The 22,544-nt window shown below is 36.8% G+C and overlaps 1 protein-coding gene across 1 annotated transcript; it reads right to left on the bottom strand.

Annotated features, from left to right (window-relative positions):
• Nucleotides 1–338: 338 nt before the first annotated feature.
• LOC149932809 (homeobox protein PKNOX2-like) lies at nt 339–22,308 on the bottom strand. Its single transcript, XM_090155236.1, has 9 exons — nt 22,288–22,308; nt 21,372–21,588; nt 21,137–21,308; nt 20,817–21,065; nt 20,574–20,744; nt 1,850–1,973; nt 1,652–1,788; nt 1,264–1,582; nt 339–1,186 (listed from the first exon to the last, which is right to left on the bottom strand). Exons 2-9 carry the CDS (start codon nt 21,569–21,571, stop codon nt 1,050–1,052), a joined length of 1,509 nt encoding a protein of 502 aa, XP_090011362.1. The 5' UTR covers nt 21,572–21,588; nt 22,288–22,308; the 3' UTR covers nt 339–1,049.
• Between the last annotated feature and the right edge of the window lie 236 nt (nt 22,309–22,544).

Below are 22,544 nucleotides of genomic sequence, written 5' to 3'. Positions count from 1 at the left end.
ATGGACTTATATTTCAGCATAAAGGTTATTGCAATGTTGAAAAATTAGCCAAACTTTCAAGAAAATAAATGATTATCATAGAACTTGTCATAGATCTAGAGTTAAATTATTTTCAAAAAGTGTCAAGATAAAATTGAATTCCCGGAATTTAGAAATTCAATGACTTTTTAAAAATTGTTAAAATTCCCTGATTTTTTACATATTCTTAAAATTCCCTGACTTTTATCTGACGTGTGGCAAACCTGGTCAACATTCGAGTGGATCGAAGAAGTAAACTGGAATGCCATCCAGACGATTAAATATTTGACAACTACCCCGAAACACCATAAATAATGGCTCAACAAATGTTTTATTAATGATAATTTGTACAATGTACACTGTATTGCACAGATTCGGGGAAGTTTCCTGTTTTTGGAATTTGATCAAAAACATACACTATATTTTGAATCTCAGCAGGGTAAAACGAACCGTTCATTTTCCTTTGAAATATAACTTGACCCTTATTTTTTGCGGGTTTTCAGGCCACAATTGAAAAAAATTTATGAAAAGATTTTAAAATGCAATGAAATTGACTAAATCAGTCAATGAGTGAAAGACATTTTTTGGTGAAAAACATTTGATAATAGAGAAACTTTCTCAACAAACATTATTGCTTTAAATAATTCAATTTTTGTTTCAAGTTTCGCTGCTGTACAATTCCGAGTGTATTAATATTTTAAAATTATTGCTATATTGTACCGTAACAGTATCACTTTGGCAATTAGAATTTATTGTGTTAAAAAATGTTTAAAGTTTCTAATGTAAAAAAGTGGCCTGATGAACCCAAAGCTATTTTTTAATTTAATTGTTGTAGAGTTGAGAATTTTTAAAACTTCGTATATAAAAAATTTAAAGTTAAAAAAAATTAGCTAAAAATGTGAATGCATTTATAATACATGTACATAATTATTTACACGTTTAAAAAAAAGAGAAAGTTTAACTAGAGTAAGAGATAGAGAGATTAAGAGGCTAAATGCATCATAGAGAATTCAGATTTGGAATTGAGAGCTTTACTTTTCGGTACCATTGAAAGTCAATGACTCATCGCTACCCTCATCTGATAGGCTGCCAGCGCTAAGGCTACCATTGGAATCCAATGGTATGGCACCATCCGAGCTACATTGGTCAAGAAATCGCTCATCTGTGGCTAAAACAAATAATTTTATTATACCATTGGTAAACAAAGTAATTGATACGTGGGAAATAAAAAGAAATTAGATTCACCAATGTTTTCATTGGCTTGATTACTGTTTTCACTTGGAGAAATGGCTTTGCCAGCTGCGGAAGATACAGAAGCGGTTGAAGTACTGGAGGGGACTTGAGGTTGAATGGAGGCAATCGACTCTGGCCAAAACCTCTGGACACATCGGCTTGACTGTGATTTTGGTTTTTTGGCTTTATGACTGGATTCGTTGCTACTAGAATCCAACATGGGTTGAAGAATTCGCCTTCTGGCATTTATAAACCAGTTGTTGACTTGTAAAAGAGTAAGGTTCGTTTGAGTAGCCAATTGCCTTTTTTCATCTTCAGTGGGATATGGATGCTAACAACGAAAAACAATCAGAGTACAAGTTATCGCGCTTAAATGAAGACCTTTTTATGGTATACGGACCACTAAATGTTGGAACAACCATGATTTCATTATACTCGTGGCATGTTTTGGTAGGACTCCTCGTTTCTGTTTCTTTTTACTAAGATTGTCATCATCATCATCGTCACCACTGCCCAGCAATGATGAGTGTCTAGGAGCTGTTCCAATGTTATAAAATTAATAAACATTTTAAAATAAAGTAACGGTTGTAAATTATACCTATGGGCTGGATTCTTTGGTCATTAGAAGTTAATGGAGGCACAGTGGACCCTATTTGAGACAATGGTGTGCTGCCGTGAACAACGTGAGCACTTATTTGAGGCTGAATTCCTGAAGTTTGTATCTACAATCACAAACAAATTTGGAATATTTAAACTTTAAGCAAAAGCAGATGGTAATCAAGTAGACAGTTCTTTCTTCAAAACCTTTGTGATAGAGCTAGAAGCCACAAACACAAGCAACTCAATAAGAGCCCATCCCGATAATAGTCAAACTGCGTCCTGTATACCTACAACCATAAGCCTACTCTGTGGGTTGACCAATGATATTTGTATGCAGTTTAATGAGTAAAAAAGTTCAGTGAGCTAAACTTGTGTGCGAAATGTGGGGAGGTTGGGGGAGCATTTATACAGAGAATACGGCGTTTAAACTGTTTGGTTGCACCAAATAATTAGAACGAATATTCGATTCGCCGAATTTAAAGGGATCCCTCACTTACAACAGGGGAAGGCATAGGGGTCACAAAAAAACTGGTTTTGAAGCACACTGCAAGTCTGGATTTTATGTTACCCCTATGCATTGAATTGGGAATAATACTGCTAGAATTACAATTACGATTTCGGTTGACATGGTTACGCGGGACCTGTTCTGATAAGACTACGAAATTCATCTTTATAATTAGGCGGTAGCGCCATCTATATTTTGTAAAGTTATATGGCTAAAAATAAATAATTATTAGCTAACTCACCGTAACTTGAGTTAAAAAGGATCGAGTTGACAGAATAAAATTATTTTTAAACAACTTCAAAGGTTTGTTTGTTACGAGTAATCATACATTTCAATTTCGCATCAGATTCGCGAAAAAAATTCAATTGCAATATAGTTGCCACCACTAGAGACAGATGCCGCCACGGTAGAACGATAAAGTTGATTAAGTCTCCTTATTGGACGATTCTTTAAATTCCTAGATTTTAATGCGTTTTGGATATCGTGGGGCTGATGACGTATAAGAAAATTGTGGAAATGCAAAACATTACTAATTTACTTTTTTTATTTTCGCCGTATTTCAACGCATTTTGGGGGTTTAGGCTGGGAAAATAGGTTAGGTTATTTATATTATTAGGTTAGTTGGATTAATATCGGGTTGACAATACTTGATTCCCAACTCAATGCCCCTATGCCCCCCCCCCCCCCCTGTTGTGTGTGATGGACCCCTTTAATAGAGCTTGCAAATGTGGGATTTTTTAACAATAGTTACTTTTGTTTTTTTTTGGTGTATTATTTTTCAAGGATTACAATAATGCAAAAAGTTTTAACCGCAATTTCTTATTTAGAAAGATATGATCAATGTAAAATTGTAACTTGCCCAGCAATAGTTGATTTTATAAAATGTCTTTACGCTTACCCAACTTGTTGAAATGTTGCCCTGGAATAGTTCAGCCAATGCCTAAGAATGAGTTCATAAGCTCTTTAGTGGAAGAGAAAACGGATCCACAGCTGAAGCGGGGAGGCAACATTTCAACAAGATGGCCAAGGTTATTTTATAAAAAGAACTATTATTACAACGGAAAATACGACATATTCCGAGATCTTTGTACGTGTTGGATGAGGTAGGACTGATGACGAAATATTTTTCACGGCACAATATTACTAAATTTAATATAAAAAAAATGTAGTAGATTAGAACCAGAAGAATGCACAACACAACCGCAGTGAAATTTTGACTAGGTAAAGTAACCAGGGTTAGCAATTTTTTGATTTAAAAAAAATCAAATAAATCGATTTATATGATTTTAATTAAAATTTCAAAGTTTTATATAATTTAGTATCATAATTTTACCTAAAACAATTAATTTTTAGAGACTTAATATATATATATATATATATATATATATATATATATATATATATATATATATATATATATATATATATATATATACATATATATAATGAATTTATTAAATTTAAGCTAATAAATAATCATACAGAAGTTTTTATTTTTTAAAACATATTTTGGTACTTAACAAATAAAATTCGGCGGAATCTCCACCTACAGGTAGAATCCAATGCAACATTAGGGGGAGTACAAGAAAGATTATATTTGAACCTAAATTATAGCAATTGTCGAGGTGTTTTCTTTTTCAAAAATACTATATAAAAATTGATTTCAATCAGCCAACCCTGAAAGTAACCGAAAGCAAAAGTAAAACCTAATTTCTCTGTTAAAGCAAAACTACAACCGATAAGCAAGTTCCAAACTAAAAGTAAAACCGGACTCGTAAACGAAGTATTGGCGCCTCACGGCGCCGCGCACTAGCTTCGCTCGAGCACTGTGGGCGCGCGGCGCCACCCCAGCACTATTCTTGCTAATCAAGCTGTGCCATCTATAACGCGACGTAGAGGACAGTACCTAGTATAGGCTTTTGTGGTGTGAATTAAAGGGATAGCGACTGAGAGATGAATCGATCCCACACGAAGGAGATTTCCCTCCTCCTGGATGCATATATTAACCCCACCTACGGACATCCTATCCAGTGAAATCGTACCTAGTATCTAGCGAATTGAATTCGCCGTAGAAAACACATTTTCGGTTTGCACACGTTTTAAAAATTTAGTAATATCTTGTCCTTAAATCTAATTCGTCATCAGTCCTACCATATCCAACACGTACCAAAATCTCGAAATATGTCGTATTTTCCGAGGTAAAAATTGCTGGCAAGTAACAATTTTAAATTTATCATATCTTTCTAAATAATAAATTGCGGTTAAAACTTTTTGCATTATTGTAATCCGTGACAAATAATACACCAAAAAAAAGAAACAAAACCCAAAAAAAAAAGAAAGTACCTATTGTTAAAAATAGCCGAAAAGGTTGGCGATTATTCGTTTATTTTGATTAAATAGTCGAAACTATCTGTTAAATAGTTTGCTGTGGGAATAACCGCCATTAACTACGCTGTTTTTCTTGATTGTTGAATTTTGAGACCACCAATTTCTACGTTAGATTTTAACCTTTTTATTCTTCCTAGTAATTTTGGGAGTCACACTATTGACTAGTAGAGGATAGCGCCGCCGATCAAACGCCGCCGCCGCCGATTATTTAGATAACGCCGAAACGCCGCCGCCGAAACATTTTCATTTCGCCGCCGAATTAATTTCCATTATTAAAGTATAATAATTACGTTTTGAGATCTAAACTACATCGATTTTTCTTTTGGTAGTGCTACGATTCCTAGGCTGTTGGGTGCACCGTACTAGCGTTATAAAATTAAAAATAATTAATAATTTCCAAAAGATCTGGCACCACTGCACCGCGCACACCAAGATTTTCTGCAGCAGATAGCTGGGATAGGAGAGAGAGAAATGAAAACGGCTTTGGAGTTGCCTCGCATTGTATTTTGTAATAAGTACAGAAACGTATCAGCTGCATTGGCTGCATTCAGCAACAACTATTATATTACATTTTAAAAATTCCTTTGATACAAAGATAAAATAATTTGTGATAATAGACTTAAAATAAAACCGGATTTGGGGGGATGAAATTTCTGCGGTAGAGGGCTGGCTCGTTGGTTGTCTGTACGATAATGGCGGCGCCCAGCAAAAGTTTCTAAAAAGAGTGTATAGATAAGAATACTAGTGAAATGGTAGTAAATTAGTACAGTATTGTTATTACTAGCGTAATTGTTTTAGTTTAATAGTATCATATGTGACATAGTTACTCATAAGTGTGCCTCTGTTTAACATATCTGTATTAAAAATTTAAATGAGACCTTGTTTCACAGCCGGGTCATTCCATGACAAATCGTCCAAAGGTATCCACCCTACCTTTTTAGATTTGGATAAAAATTTGCCTTAAGGGTTATTTTGGTCGTAAAAGCCGATTTACAAATTATTTTTAATGTGCGATAAGCGGTTTTTGAGATATTCGCTATAGAACTTTAGCAAAAAAGGCCAAAAAGGCCTCAACACCGAAAACTTGGAAATTGATATCTCCGTCAATAAAAGTCTGATTTTAATGGGATAAAGCTTATTGTAAATCATTTTTCTTATACAAACCAGCATAAAATTTTAAAAATTCTATATTGATTTTCTCAGTCTCAAAAAACAGTTTAAATTGTATGACCTTTGACCTTTACCTGTTACCCCAATTTTAGTGAAATATAAATATTTTTTTTCGAATTCCCCGTTTATGATTTAGTCGGAAAGATCAAAATCCCAAAGTAGTATTTTTAGTTCTTTAGAAATAAATTATTTTGTACAACCCCTCGTGCAGTTTTAAAGACATGAAATTATTTTGTACAACCCATCGTGCAGTTTTAAAGACATGGAACTTGGTAAACATATCTTGTTAGTCCAGTCGATTTAAATTAAAAACGGGGTGTAACTAAAAAAAAATTGAATAGAATTTTTCTCTTTTGCAATGTGTTCCAAAAATCGGTCTGAACAGCCCCTGAAAAATTTCCATGAATCCCACCATGGGAAAGTGGTCAAAAGTGGTCACAGGTGGTCAAGGTAGATTTTATTTGGAAAATACGGTCGGGGAAAGTTTAAAAAAGTTATTCTGACTTCATGCTTTGAGATAAAAGGCTGAAATTTGGTGAATATACTTCACAGCTATAGGGGATAATTATAGGTCAAAGCTTTTTACCGCCGCCATCTTGGATTCAATATGGCGGACGCAAGTTCGGTGTAAATCTCGGAATATCTTATCAAAAAACCTTATAACGTATGCAAATACTCTTGATATTGTCTATTATCTATTTTTCCGGTTTATCACGGGCTTGCGCGGTAATAATATTTTCCCGCCATTCGCAAAATACAATATGGCAGCCGTTTCAACCTACAAGAGAGAGAATCACAATTGTTACTTGGACGATTTATGCCGAGTTTTGGCTTATTCTATAGGAAACTACATTCTCGGAGCGTTCCCGTCAAAATAAACACTATTTAAAAAATTATCCCCTATAGCTGTGAAGTATATTCACCAAATTTCAGCCTTTTATCTCAAAGCATGAAGTCAGGATAACTTTTTTAATTTTCCCCGACCGTATTTTCCAAATAAAATCTACCTTGACCACCTGTGACCACTTTTGACCACTTTCCCAAGGTGGGATTCATGAAAATTTTTCAGGGGCTGTTCAGACCGATTTTAGGAACACATTGCAAAAGAGAAAAATTCTTTTGAAATTTTTTTTAGTTACACCCCTTTTTTAATTTAAATCGACTGGACTAACAAGATATGTATACCAAGTTCCATATCTCTAAAACTGCACGAGGGGTTGTACAAAATAATTTATTTCTAAAGAACTAAAAATACTACTTTGGGATTTTGATCTTTTCGACTAAATCATAAACGGGGAATTCGAAAAACAATATTTCTATTTCACTAAAATTGGGGACACAGGTAAAGGTCAAAGGTCATACAATTTAAACTGTTTTTTGAGACTGAGAAATTCAATATAGAATTTTTAAAATTTTATGCTGGTTTGTATAAGAAAAATGCTTTACAATAAGCTTTATCCCATTACAATCGGACTTTTATTGACGGAGATATCAATTTCCAAGTTTTCGGTGTCCAGGCCTTTTTGGCCCTTTTTGGTAAAGTTCTATAGCGAATATCTCAAAAACCGCTTATCGCACATTAAAAAAAATTTGAAAATCGGATTTCTCGACCAGAATAACCCTTAAGGCAAATTGTTATCCAAATCTAAGAAGGTAGAGTGGAAAATTTCAAAAAATTTGGTCGATTTGTCGTGGAATGACTCAGCCACCAAAGACTATATAAAGCTACGCCTAACTTTATATAGTCTTTGACAGCCACCAAAGAAAATACAGCACTAACGTCGCGTAAAACTGGTTTTAACTTCCTTCCCCCCTACGCGAGAACTAGTTTTGATGACGATAAAACCGTCATCGACTGGGAAGTGACGTCAATAACGTCATATCCTTGCAACAAGGTATCATTATGAAAAAATTCTTTCAGGCACACTTATGATTAAATAAGTTACATCTGATAGTATGTAACCAAAGTTACTTTTTCTTTGTTTTGGAAACAAGTGGTTCCTATTTTAATAAAATACATTATATTAAACATGTATTTTTTAAATGTGTTTAACAATTTAAGTTCTAGCGGTCTATTAAAAGCTGGCGCTATTTCTGAGGGGGGGGGCAGTTTTTCCCCTTAGACGCCGCCACCGCCGATTTTTTTCAACGCCGCCGATTATTTTCGGAAAATCGGCGCGCCACGCCGCCGCCGTTGAAAATTGGTTCGGCGCTATGCTCTATTGACTAGTAACATATTTATTTAAGCCAATGGAAAACCTCTAAATTTAGAAGGAATTTTATGCGTCGGAATTTTAGTCAGCCCAATGTAGCTTTATTGAAATTTATAAACTCGCTCGATTTGTGCGGATGAAGTTAAATTATGAGTAATTTAGAAAAATAAAAGGTTGGGGAAAATGATCAATAAGTGATCGCTTTCCGAAAATGGAAAAATTCGTCGAAGTGGAATATTCCACCAGCGTTATTAAAACCCATATCAAGCCTAGAAGAGTTAGGCCTAGGCTCAAAAGAATCTGCAAAGACTCCAACCTTGTAGATGCGCCAGAAAAGCTAAACCTGAATTTCCAATAAACCTGCTTCTTTTATTTGACAATGTAAATTTATTTTAGAACGTGAGTCTCCGAGAACTTCATTAATTTGCAAATTAATTACATTTCAGAACTTGACACTAAGCCTTGGTTGTTCAAACCGGTTTGTTTACTAAAATAATGGCCGTCGGTTTATCAGATGTAGAGCTAATTGGGCGACGGCATTATCGGCATTTGAGATTCGATGACATCAAATATTACGTAGGGTAAAGATGACGCAATATCTGTGAAACAAACCGTTAGTGAAGAAATAGAGCTAGTGGCATACTTATGTTACATATGGTAACAGTAAGTGTAGGGAGCTGTTGGCTCGCGTGGCATGAAGGGCTTTCCACCACCCTCCTACGCATTGTAACCCAAACCCCTGTTTAAAGGTAGTGGCTTTATAAATAACGATACTTTCATATTAATATTTACTCCTTCTGAAAAGGAGGTGTAAACGAGGGGCTGATCACTACGCGTAATCGGTATACAGAGCCGTACCTTTGACTGTACTAATGGGACTACGCGTAATCTTTGAAGTCCCTGCCTTTGGCAGTGCTAATCTAAGTGTAATCCGGTGTACAGACTTTCTAAGAGTGGTTAGCCCCTCGGGTGTAAAGGAGTAAATCGGATTTGGCCGTCTGCTAGCCGGAATTTATCTGCTAAAAAGGCCACAGGCAGCCATTTTGAAAAAACGTTTTTACTATTTGTGAACTATTCGCCACCACAGAATCAGAGTAAAATGATGTCATAGCCTTACTCCGAAATCCCGGAACAGGGAGGATAAGGGAGTCGTAAATTACGCGCTCAATATGTCCAAGCATGGGAACCAAGACTCCAGGGGGCTGACAATGGGGGTAAAATCAAGGAGGACCCAATACGGAACAAGTACGATTTAAGCGCCCTCAGCCTACTCTCTGAATTCAGCCATTTCAAATCTTTATTTGTGTAGATGGCGCTAAAATCGTACTTGTTCCGTATTGGGTCCTCCTCAGTGTGAGAAATAAGGCACTATCACAGGCCAATCGCCAGTTTAAAACTTATCTGGGCCAGTTTAAAAATTAAATGCTTGGGGTTTTAGTGGCCCTGGTGACCACTTAATTAAATATAAGTTTACTCCCTTCATAATTTTAGTTCATTAAAAAAATTATATATTAATCCCTAAAATTGTTTGGTCTTTGCTTCTATGCTGTGTGCTTGGCCTAAGTTGTGTCAATTGTGTGTATGGGTGGGTGGCTGGGTGTCGTGAGTTTGTCTACTCTACACTCTACACACAGTATAGAAGAAGCGAATTTACCAGTTACCATAAAGAAATATAAACAGTCTCTCTCTCAGTAGGCTTGTTAGGGTCGGGTCTATAGCACATATTGCCAAGAATAGATAATTTGACCATAAATTATGAAAGCCTGATTTTGAAGGTTAAAAATGGTGGCCAGTTTTTTAATTAAACTACCTAGGCTCTACTGGCCACAGGTCCAGTTTAAATAAAATCCTTATTTCTCACCCTGGTCCTCCTTGATTTTACCACCGTTGTCAGCCCCCTGGAGTCTCGGTTCTCCTGCTTGGACACATTTAGCGCGTTAATTACGACTCCTTTATCCTCAATGCCTGGAACAAGCGAAAAGTAACCAACTATAGTCTATATTCTATGGATTAGCGTAGTGTACTGTTATGTAGTCTTTGCTCACTGAATCAGTCGCTGGAGCTAAGGGCTGCCACATCCCAAAAAAAATTGTTTGAATCTCTTAAATATTAAACAGAACATCTCCTTAATTTTCAGGAAATTTCACAATTAATTAACAACTCCCAAGGACTTGTAACCCCTAGTTTTTCAATTAATCAACTGGTCCGAACAATTAATAAACAGAATTTTGTCCTGCAGACCATCATCAGGGTTGCCACAAAATTTTCAGATTCAAATTCCTTGACTATTCCCTGACCATTTTAAGAGATTTTCCCTGACTTATTAAGGCCAAAATTTTTCTTTTATATTTTACTTTTATCAGAAGTTAATAAATTTAGATTGAATTATATTTCAGTAAAAAGGTTATTGCAATGTTGATAAAATTAGCCAAACTTTCAAGGAAATAAATGATAATCGTGGAATTTGTCATACATCTAGAGTTAAATTACCTTCAAAAAGTGCCCAGATAAAATTAAATTCCCTGACTTTTCCCTTGATTTTTACCAATTCTTAAAATTCCCTGACTTTTTAGGCCCATTTTTAAATTCCCTGACTTTTCCCTGATTTCCCTGACGTGTGGCAACCCTGATCATGTGCTATTTACAAGACTGAGCGCCGTTACGCCACCTAGACTCGGTCGCGAATAACGAAGTATAGTGTGGCGCTGCAATCGCCAAGATAGGGGTCCTGTTTCACGTTTCCCTTTATTTGAGCCGGAGACGTAACTGTGAAGCCCCATTATATTCGAGTCATTTGTTAATCACTTTTCAGTAGATTAGAGGCGCTTAAATAAATAATCTTCAAGGAAAACGCCAAGAAGTAATATTTACGAAAGCCAGGACCTGCAAGTACTGTTTATATAGTGCTGGTTGAAATAATGGAAACTTTTCACCTGTAAACATAACGTCGTGTTAACATGTCAAAAAAAGCTACCTGGTTGAAAGGAAACACTTGTCGCATACCATACAGGTGAAAAGTTTACATTCTTTCAACAAGCACTATAAAAACAATAACTTGCCGGGCCGGGCTCTCGGTAATTTCTTGGCGATTTCTTTGAAGATGTTTTATTTAAACACCTGTTGAACCTTGGTGTGTTTTGGATTTTTTTTAAAGAACACAGTAAAACTAAAACTAAAACCAAATACGTCCAAATATTTGATATTCAATTCCATATTTCCATTACTAGTAAATGGTAACGGAGTACAGCCTCAGTTTGTGTGTTATACCAGGGCTCCCAGCGATTTTTTAAAAAATATTATAGGAATTATAGGAAATTTCATAGAAAATATAGGAATTTATAGGAACATTTGTAGCCAAAAAATTGGAATTTATACGAACAATATTGAAAAATAGGAAATTATAGGAACTCTGGGAGCCCAACCTTTGATGTTTTCGGGAACAACGGACCTAAGCCAGAGCTAAGCTCTATTTAGAAAGCAAATTTTTCCCAAACGTTAAGGCTGTTTTCTTATACATTACTTTTAAAATTATAGGAATTTCTGGATATAGCTATAGAAAAACTAGAAAATTTCGAAAAAATAGGAATTTATAGGAACAATTTTGAGAAAATAGGAAATTATAGGAGCATATTGAAATTATAGGAATTTATAGGAATTATAGGAACTCTGGGAGCCCTGTTATACCAAAAACGCACTCGTTTATCCAAGTATATACGTGTCAGCACAAATTAATACTACACAGAAAATTACCATACATTCAATAATTGTTTTAATCCGTTTAGACGGCTGAAAATTCTAAAAACAAATAACGATCAGAGTTGGGCAAATGAGTGAATTTTTACGAGTGATTTTCCCCCCACACTTTTCTCACTCCACTCCCAAATAAAAAAACTCCACTCGTGAGAGTGGAGTTTTCACTTTTCCGGTCACTCGCAGAGTGAGCTTGCGGGTAAAGAGTTAAGGTGGTCATGGTCAGCTCTTTCCCTCTTATCAATTTTCAAGGCTATTAAAAGAAGGCGGGAAATTTGAATTTCAATTTAATTTAATGACTTTACTGAAGAACGTGGTGCCATCTATTAACGACAAAAAGGCTATATACTTTTTAGAACGAATTAAAATTTCTCGCCTTAAGTTTAAAGTTTCCCGCCAAAAATAAGAGTGAAATTAGTGACCTTGACTAATCTCACTCTTTGTGGAAGAGTGTACTCGGTGAGTGACGAAAAGCGAGAATGGGAAAGAGTGATGATTTTTATTTAGTTCTAAAAATCACTAGCGATTTTGCCCATGTCTGATAACGACTAGCTGGAAGTTTCCAGCCGTTAGCCACCTTATTGGCGAACCACACTATCAATAAAAAAATGCGTTGGGAGAATAGTTAGCGTCATCCTCGTGTCTATGCACGGAATTTATAGCAACGACTTATTTGCAGGTATCGTGATATGTACAGTGGTCAAACATAGGTGAAGAGTAGTAGGCAGTGACTAGTAATGCAATATACAAAAGTGATACAGGGTTGCTACAAAATGTGCAGATTCAAATTCCCTGACTATTACCGGACTTTCCAAGGCCAAAATTTGTATATTATACTTTACTTTTATCAGAAGTTAATAAATTTAAATGGACTTAAATTTCAGTAAAAAGGTTATTGCCATGTTGATTATCCACACTTTCAAGGAAATAAATGATAATCATAGAATTTGTCATAGATCTAGAGTAAAATCACCTTCAAAAAGTGTCAAGAAAAAATTTAATTCCCTTACTTTTTCAAAATCATAAAATAAGCCTTTCTATAAAGTCATTACGCTTGCCGAACTTGTTCTAATGTATCGCTTTCGTCATGAGATACGTAGGAGTTCAGTTCAGTTTTTAAGGTTAGATCTCGTCGAATTTTAATTGGCTATCATAGTGAAACGTCACTTCTACGTCACGAGTGACGCACTCGATACATCTTAACAAGAAGGCCAATGTTACTTTATAGAAAGGCCTATTCCCTGACGTTCTAGGCCCATTTTTACCTCTCCGAGGGGACAAAGTCCCCTAGGAGGGGTTATTACCTCTCCGAGGGGACAAAGTCCACTAGGAGGGGTTATACAACCACCGTGTCTGTCTGTGGGTCTGTCAGGCCTGCGAACGCGTTCGCATTTTCGGTGCAAAGTGTAATCACTGCGTACGCAGTTTCTCGAAGGGTTGGCAAAACCACCGTGTGACGGTGAGCGTTAACGGATGCATTTGCGGTTTGGTTTGGATGGTGTTTTTCCGCTCACCGTCGTGACGGTTTGGTGTATTACGTTTTTGTAATGTTTATGCGTTGAAATTGTTGTGTTTGTGTTCTGATGGTTGTGCATGTTGAGTCTGTTGTGTTTATATGGGCGTTTTCTCTCCAACTTCTTCTTAATGACTTCGGGACGGACCGAGTGCTGAGTGTAATGCTACCTCTCAACGTCCAATGGCAGGGTTTCCACCAGTTGTACACGGTATTCGTCTTAGTATCAATTTGCGATCGCATCGGGCGGGATTTGAACCCGAGACCTCCTGCTTGACAGGCGGACGTTCTACCACAGAACCACCGACACTTGTTACGCTTCATTGAAAATTAGACCTTCAGCTTTATCGGAAGCGTATTTAATAGAGTACGAAATTTTGGTTTAATTGAAATAGAATTGAAATTGAAATTATTGCATCGAAGAAATTATAATTTAGCGTTTCTCTATTGATTAAAAACAAATGCGCCACCCAGGTTTCGAACCCAGGCCATTCGGCTTGGCAGTCGAGCGCTCTACCACAGAACCACCGATAGCTGCTTAGGTTCACTGAAATTAAGACACGCATCGTAAGCATAATAGGTAATAAAGTCTTTTTTTATTAATAATTTATGAAGGCCTAATCTGGTTTTTTTACGAATGAAATTTTAAAGGTTAAATCTTGTTTTAGCGCAGTCAGCCGAGATTAGAGGGTTAAAGGGTAGACCATGTGGGTGGTCCACTTTGTTAGTTTTTTTGTTATTTATTTACGGGTATTCTTAACGACCTATATATAGTTGTGTTAATTCAAAGGAGATAATTTAACGTTAATTGCTTTAAGAGCTGGCGGTTAGTCAAGTGGCTCTCTGTGCTTTGTTGATGGTAAGGTTTTTGCTTCTTGTAAATATATTTGGTGTGGATATTTGGATATCTACGATTTCAAACGCAGTCAATGATTTCCTGGGTGTGCGAGTCATTATATGATATTGGAAATTGGACGGCATTGGTCTTTTTCATGCGGTATGTGTCACAACGTCAACTGGAAGTCTACGAGCGTTGAAATAAAATGAGCGTTAAAGATGCGGCAAGTATTTCGTAAGCGAGAAAAATACAAATACCATCTGTAGATATTTCTTTCATTAAAATTTGCTTAGTATTATATTCAACTGATAAACATGTACTGTAAAAAGGGTTAAATTCAATTGTGCATTGTTTTAGTAAGTCTAACTCGCTGTTGTAACTACTTAATTTATAATATTCTGAATAAATTAAACTCGATTGTTTCGTCTCAATTATTTAAATTAAAATTAAAATTTTATACCGGGAAGGGTTTGAACCGAGAATACGTTTTTCGTAAATAACTCTGAATTGCGGAGATATCTTTGGGGGTCGTGTCGAGAAATTAATACCACTAGGGACCATTCTTCCGAGGAGAGGTATATTTTGGCTTGCCAACTTGTTAAATTCCCTAACGTGTGGCAGCCCTGTGATAGTATGAAGAGCTCCGAAAAGTTTTAGTGGGAAATAAATCAAGGGTCAAGTGATAAATACAAACATGTATGAGATAATCTTTTGCTTATTGAAATGTTCTAATAAAAAAATTCGAAACTTACAATAAATGATATCTTGGGGCAAAGAGGGTATTAGAGGGTTGTGATGAAATAGAAACTTAAAACTTTAACATTTCCATTTTATTATAATTTAAGCTTTTTAAGCTAATCTAACAATAGCAGACGCTAGATCATTGAAGGGTTCCATCAGCCTCGTAAGGGGAGAAACTTACACGGATTTTGTTTTCGATTACCGCCACTAGAGGGCGCACGTCGCGCTAAACGAATGTACGATGACCGCGTAGTATTCCTCCGCGAGTTAGTTAGTCTGTTTTAAAATTTTCGGTTTTAACAATTGTAATGCGAAATGTCAAACTAATAAGAAATATACCATCCCCTTTCCCCCAAAATAATTGCTGGTCGAATATTTTGGTGATTGGGTGATTCGGTTGTTTGTGTTTTACCCCAGGTAAGGGAAGGGCCCCTCCTTTTACCGGGAGATCTTTGTTTTTGTGGGATAGCGAGGAGATCACAGCGCCCCTTTGACCCCTTATTGATATGCCGACGTGTCTAAGACCAGTTGTTTGATAGTCATTTATATTTCTTATACATTATATATATTATAAATTATTTATTGTGTTAAAATATGCTTACATGTATTATACATATTTTTACGTTTATATTTATTCTCAAAATTGAAGAGTTGGAAAATAATACGCGAGATAAATAACGCGAGTTTTTTTTAATAACGCGCGCTCGGACGCGAGCTAAAAAAAAAGATATAGTAACGGTTCGGATTTTGATTTGAAAAGGACTCCATTTTATGATCGGAGAAAAATAATTGATATTTCAACTAATTTTGGACGTTAAAGTCGTGTTTTGTTTAACCTTCGAGCTGTAAACGTGTTGACTTGAAGATAAGGACAGGAACAATCTATATTGGCCAATTCGTTATGCCCAACCATCCAGCGGCTACATTCAACATATTGTACGAGATACCATCGCCACCAACATAAATTCTGTGTTCCGCTGTTCCGAAACGTCAACAACGTAGCTCAGATTCTTCCACGGCTCCAACCGGACTCTGCCACTTCGATAAAGTTTCCGCAGCTCAACTAAACATTTCGGGATGAACTTTGTTAAGTAATGGTTGCAACCTAGATTTTACATTTCGTTAATGCCGCGAGCACTGGCCAGTTGCTTAGTTTGATAATATTTCATTTAGTTTAATTAGTGTTTAGGTAGTTTTAAGTTAGCTTAAATGTTTGGTTAGGATATTGAGTTTAAATTAAATCATTTAGTGTTTGGCAATCTAACAACTGGCTTGATACGTTTAATAACAAATTTCTCCTAGACACCAATTTAATACTGAGGACCCTCGCTAACCCCACCATATAACGTTACGCGAGTAGTCCCGGGCGTATTCATTCATTATTATCTCCTTTGGTTCTTTTTTTTTATTAGTTGTAGACGGGTACCATAGGGGTTCGCTTAAGTCGATTGTCCCTAGGTTGAGATCTCCAACATTCGACACCCGCGCTACACTATGTCGAGGAATGAAATTAATGGTAATAATAAAATACATGATAAACGATAAGAAAATCACTAAGACAATTTTTTGATCAAGAACAAATTTCCATATTAATTCTAATTAAATTCCAATAAAAGCAAACTAGACCAGGTTACAAAAACTCCGTCCGTTGCGACCGATATCGAAATCCGAATTTCAGCGAAATTACCACGTGTTTTGCAAAGTTTCGTGTTACCAAAAATTTGTCTCTTTCCGCTTTAAAAAATAATGCTTTTTCCTCCCTCCACAGTCATCCCCTTACGAGGTTGATGGAACCCTTTAACGATCTGGGAAGAGCGTGGCGACGCCGTGCCACATTGGCTGCGTTCAACAACTAAAATCTTAAAATAATCGGATACTTCTGATCGCGTTACCGTTCGGTACGATAGCTTATAGTGACGTAAATGGTTGTTGAACGCCAAAACCCGTTTAAAATGGACGAATCAATCAAAATGGCGACAAGCAGAAATATAATATGCGCGCGTTCAACAACCATACGTTTATTAAACGTATCAGAAAAACCTGGTCGGAGACAGGTTAATTTGATACCTTTCCGATTCCTATCGTGACGTCACAACCAGACGAAGCCAAAATCGTTCAACAACTGTTATTGTTTTTCTGATACATAATCGGGAATTAATCAGAAGGTTGTTGAACCCGTGTCGGTCGTTTGTTTTAAGTATTATTACTAAAGTGTATTACCAATTTATTGGAATTTTTTTTAAAGAACAATTCTGTTAAATTATAAAGTAATATTTGACGCGACGCTTGTCGAAACATAAAAAAACTTCTGCAGGAATCCATAACGGCTTTAATTCCCCGCTTTTTTGGCGGAACATAGAAGACGGATATTATAACCCATAGAAATCTCATAGGTAACTAGAATGCTGCCGTCTACGGCCGAGCTTGACGCCAGTTCGCCTTGAACCTTCAGCCAATGAGAGGCCGTAGAGTGGTTCCACCAAGGAGGATAATAATCCCCCTTGGATCCGCTACTATAGCGGGAGATAGGTGACGTCATTCTCTCTGGTGACATTAAATTCTTGGCAGAACCACTCTTTGAGCTCTGATTGGCTGAGATCTGGCTATCGTCTGCCACGGCGTTTGGCCCATTTGCCAGTTACACGGCAGAATTCTAGTTACCTATGAGATTTCTATGTTATAACCTCCTCCTCTCATAAAACCACGTGACTAATGTGTCGTTTGCTGTCTTCTGTTTGCTAATTAGGGTCTTTGGTGGAGTTGATTATAATATCAAAAAGTTCCGATAGACCAAAATATGAATAAGAAAAAAGTTATAAAAGAACTTTAAAAAAAAATTGAAAGCAGTACCTTTCGAAAATCAACATAGCGGCATTGACATATCCGAAGACAATAGCTCTTAAACGGAATATTACCTCTAGTATTATTGTAGTAATGATCTATACCTTTTTTTTTCAGTTTTAAAAGAGAGACTTGGATGGAGGAGCTATTAAAAATAAACTTTATCGGGGTTTAGAGGTCAGGGCTTTTATCATTTTAAGCGGTTTATCATTTTCACTGAAATTGGGCAGTAAAATATACTTTTAAAATAACGCAAATCGTAAATGATAACAAAAATTTATCCGCTCCAAAAAGTGCGAAGATTTCGTTGCTCAAAAAATAGCGCCAATTTACACGCTCAAAACAGCGGAAAATATCGCCGTTCAAAAATGCGCTTATGGTGTCAGCCAAAACTTCCACGCACTAACATATCTGCACATCAAGACTTGATCTCGGACTCTAGTCTCACCAAACCCCAATTACGTTAATTCCGTATACCGTTTTCTCGGTGGGCGACACAGCCAACTGGGAGTCTGTGATCACGCGCTGTTCGTGCTATGGCTATAACGCGTGATCCAAGTTGGTTGTAAGGGCGAAAAGGAAACCATTACGGCACGGTTTGCGCTGCGCCGCCGCGCCCAGAATGGTCAAGGGAAACAATCGCGCAAAAACGTACTCTCAAAAATTAAAAGGTCTCAAATCGGGCCCGTGACAATAATATGGTCTCATATCAGGCTGCTGAAAAAAATATGGTCTCAGCTCTGACTCGTCTCGTAGTAATACACTATATTACTATTATTATTAACGAGTGGGGAGAAGGGCAAGAGATGTGCCCATTCATGCACTTCGAGCAGAGGTCCATTGTGCAACCCCAGACCTTAAGACTCAAAAATTCCAATATCCGACACAAAACGGAGAATCCGCTTGGCCGACATGTTTAACTGATGCATACCAAGATTCTCGAACCTTTGGGCTGCATAATATTCGCCTCTACAAACTGGGCCGTGCTTAGAGGTCTCGTGGCACCGGGCGAAATACGCTATTTTTTAATGGTCTCATCTCGGGCTCAAATTAAATGACCACAACGTTTTGGACTCTTCTTGGGCTCGTATCATTCTCATATTAAATTTGTAAATTTCTTATTTCACTCACTAACAAGGGTTAACAAGTCCTTCAAAAAGTACGTATTTTTTGAAAGCCTGGGCTCAGACTAAAATCGAGCTCGAACTCTTGTGTGAGACGAGACCGTTCAACTATGCGCACTAGTAGCTATTCGGGATCAAAACGAGTCTAGGTGGCGCTGCGGCGCTACGACGAGAGAACGTCTATGATCTAGCATCTGCTTTTGTCAAATTAGAGAAGTGACAAAATTTAGGCGTGGTACGGTGGTAATTGCTCTTTGTTACCATGGGTGAAACAAAACTAAGTAACTATATTTAAATGCAAATGTAAAGCTTTAATAGCTTCTATTTCAACCTCTAATACGCGTGATTGTGTACCATAAAAAGTACTTATAGTCATTTGGCTGCCAAACGCCACTTATCTAGTTTTCGACGTCAGCCAAAAGAGGGCGTAAGAATAGTTTTCGGACGCGAATAAAATAGAAAAATCAGCGCGATTAAAACAGGAATTTATTTTCCAAGGCGTCGTGCACTTCGCGTCCTTGGCCTGCTTCTGGATTTTGGTTTACTTCTTTCCCTGCTGCCTGTCTATTTGTCGCATATGTGCGTTTTTTAAAGGTCTTCCTAGGGGCTCTTTCCCGGTTTGAATATTTTTTCGTTATCTTTTAACGTATATTTTGTTCTTTGCTACATATTTACCCGTTAACTTTTAACTCTTATTTTGTTTTTATGTTTTCCTTGGTGTCTAAGGCTTATACCATAAGTTTTCTCTCAAAAAAAAAACGCCAATGACTTTTTTTTTATCCTTGCTTCTATGGTGAAATCTAACTTGGAGGGAGCTTTATTATAGACGTATGATGATACCAGGCGTTTAGATTACAATTTTGGAAGAGTATTGAGCTGGGCCTATAATAGTGGACAGTTCTAAGACTCGGATTTGCAGTTCTAAAATCAGAATTGGGCAGTGCTATTTATCGTGGATTTATCACAAATCATAATGAAAAATTTAAAATACCTGATTACCTGATCGGAGATGTCGCGGTCGATGGGTCTTTCCTGTACATCTCGACAAACTCAGCCGATTTTACTGAACTAAGTTACTTATTTACAGCCCTTTTTTCTCTAATAAATTTGTTAAAATTAGGCCTAGTGATCATATGGGGACCCCCACCACGACCCCGTAAGTCGGGGATCCCCGGGGTTTTCAACCCCCACCTGACTTGGGTCCCATTGTTAAATTTTTTGGTTGGGTTTTATACAGGGAAGGAGCCAGCCACACACACTCGCCTCTCGTTCGCCGTTGTTTTGGTTTTACTTTTAAATACAGGTGCCACTTTTGAATTAGTTTTGTCACTTTTGTAGTTAGAAAACGCTTAAATATAAAAATTCCAAAAAACCCCGACCCGGTTTTTCGGGGTTTTTCTCTCCCTGACTCAAATACCCCCCCCCCCCCCTACAATCACTAGTTAAAATGTTCGTCTGCTACAAATTCTGAATTCCAACTGCTTTTATAGCTCATTGAAATTATGTTTTGAGGGGTTTAGTTTAGCTCGCATTTTGTTTTTTTGGGCAGTTTTAAAAAATCCTTATTTTAGCCGGGCTGGGATGGAGCCATTTCAAAAATTCTTGAAGGAATAATACAAAAAGAGAAACATCATAAAACCTGAATTGGTTGAGCCACAATTCCTTGGGGCGTTTGAACCATCTGATACACTTTACAACCAGAGACAATTTGATTTGGCCCGACTGTGGTCATGGAAACAGAATTCACAGGGCTTTGAGTTAACCTGGGTTGGATTCTAACAAAACTGTTTGCATTGCTGCTATCACCTCCCTTCAAATTCAGAAACAAATTTACAATTTTATGAAAGTTAATTTTTATTTTGAAACCAAGAATTCTGTTTACCTGCGAATTACTTCCATTACTATTGCTTCCAATTCCGGAAAACGAATGAGGACTTGAGCTATTAGATGATGGAGAAGAACACGGATCTCCATTTGATGGAATTCCGGGATATTCCGTTCTTAGTAAATTTTCACTTTGCATTTTATTTTTGAGGCATGTTATGTAACGGTTGCAGAAGTCTTTACACAGCTCTTGAACTTTTTCTAACTCCAAGAGATGAATTCTTAATACTTGAATAGCTTTCACCATCTGAATAATAAACTTATCTAAATCATTTCCATATTTAAAATCCCAGATAAAATGTCAAAACTATATATTACCAATCCATCCACATCTGGATCCTCACTAAAAATAGGTTTGCCATCTCTTTCTTGATGCTGAACAAAAGCCTGAATGTCTTGGTTGAAGCTCTCTGACGATGAAATTTCAGCACACTGCGTTGCAATTTCGCATTTTTCAAACAGAAGAGCCAATAAAGGAAATAGTGGGTGTCTAGAGGAATTTACAAAATATTGAAACACTTGAATAAAACTGAAATTAGACTATATATCTTACTTGTACACCGCTCTTTTTTCTGATTCAAATCTGGCTTGACTTTGTGGATCTAGCGGCTCATCGCCAGGACTAAGTTCAGTTGGAATCATGACAACATCCGATTCATCTTGACAGTCTTCTTTCTGCGTCATCACCTCATCCGAAGGCGATTTTGAAAATACTGATTCAGTATTTGGACTTCCCGGAGAAGGCTCTTGCATGTTCGAAGGACTGCAACCTATTGAAACACTCAACCTATAAGTATCGTTATAGCCTAATGGGGAAGCCAAACCATCTACATTTAAATTGAGCTAAAGGGGGGGGGGGGGGGCACTGATTCGCTTTGCTGGCGAAGAGGCTTTTAAATGTCTCTTATAGGTGTAACCGAGTAATGCCAATCATACCAGACATAGATGGGTGTGGTTTTCAAATGGTTTGTACACAAACTGATCTAATTAGTATGATGAGCCAATCTCAGCCTGGCAATGTACAACCGTAAAAAGGAAGTCAATTATACAAATGAATAAAATCATTTGTAGTACCTATTTTTAGATGAAAGGCTTATATTGTTTAATTCATTAGGGGTTTGGTTCCAAATGTTCATTATTTTTAATTAACATTAATAATTGATTTCATTAACAGCAAGGCCATACTAATTGACGCAAAAATAAGCGTAAGAAAAACAGCCCAAACGTTTAAAAAATTTAAGGGAAAATAGAATTGAATGTCTACAAAAAGTATAGCATTCTTGCGTGCTAGAAAAAACGGCTTCTTTAGATATCGATAGATTCTAAATACATTTAGGCCTAGGTTGATTCCGCGGGAAGTGCTAAGCAGTTAGCAGACGAATACCCCGCAGCTGGCAATTGGCAAAGGGACGAAAGGAGAAAGGGAGAAAACACAATGAAACACGATATTTTTCTGGGAATAGGCCTACCAAACACATCTCCATAGCTGTAACTTGATTAGTTTAATTACAATTAAAATAATCTTTAAATAAATACTTTAAAGTACTTGAAATTATTATTATTCAAAAGAAGGCACGAAAATTCCGAACGAAGGTGTTAACCTACCCTGTCAAAGCGTCAATCTTCCTCAAAGCAAAGAGAAAATGGCGTATTTCGGTCCTCCCCAGAGTCACGTCATTTTTACGTCATAAAGAGAACCGTTTGGGATATTTGAGAAAACTACTAA

The sequence above is a fragment of the Leiobunum rupestre genome, chromosome 8, assembly GCF_980474605.1.
Source record: "Leiobunum rupestre chromosome 8, qqLeiRupe1.1.hap1, whole genome shotgun sequence".
Taxonomy (NCBI): domain Eukaryota; kingdom Metazoa; phylum Arthropoda; class Arachnida; order Opiliones; family Sclerosomatidae; genus Leiobunum; species Leiobunum rupestre.
This window is presented reverse-complemented; position numbering and strand designations above follow the sequence as displayed.

Excerpts from the sequence above, each read along its gene's own strand:
- LOC149932809 (XM_090155236.1), bottom strand. The coding sequence starts at position 21,571 with ATGCAAGAGCCTTCTCCGGGAAGTCCAAATACTGAATCAGTATTTTCA. Across the intron at positions 21,309-21,371 it reads GAAAAAAGAGCGGTGTACAA|ACACCCACTATTTCCTTTAT; the intron begins GTAAGATATATA and ends AAATTCCTCTAG. Across the intron at positions 1,187-1,263 it reads TCAAGCCAATGAAAACATTG|CCACAGATGAGCGATTTCTT; the intron begins GTGAATCTAATT and ends TATTTGTTTTAG.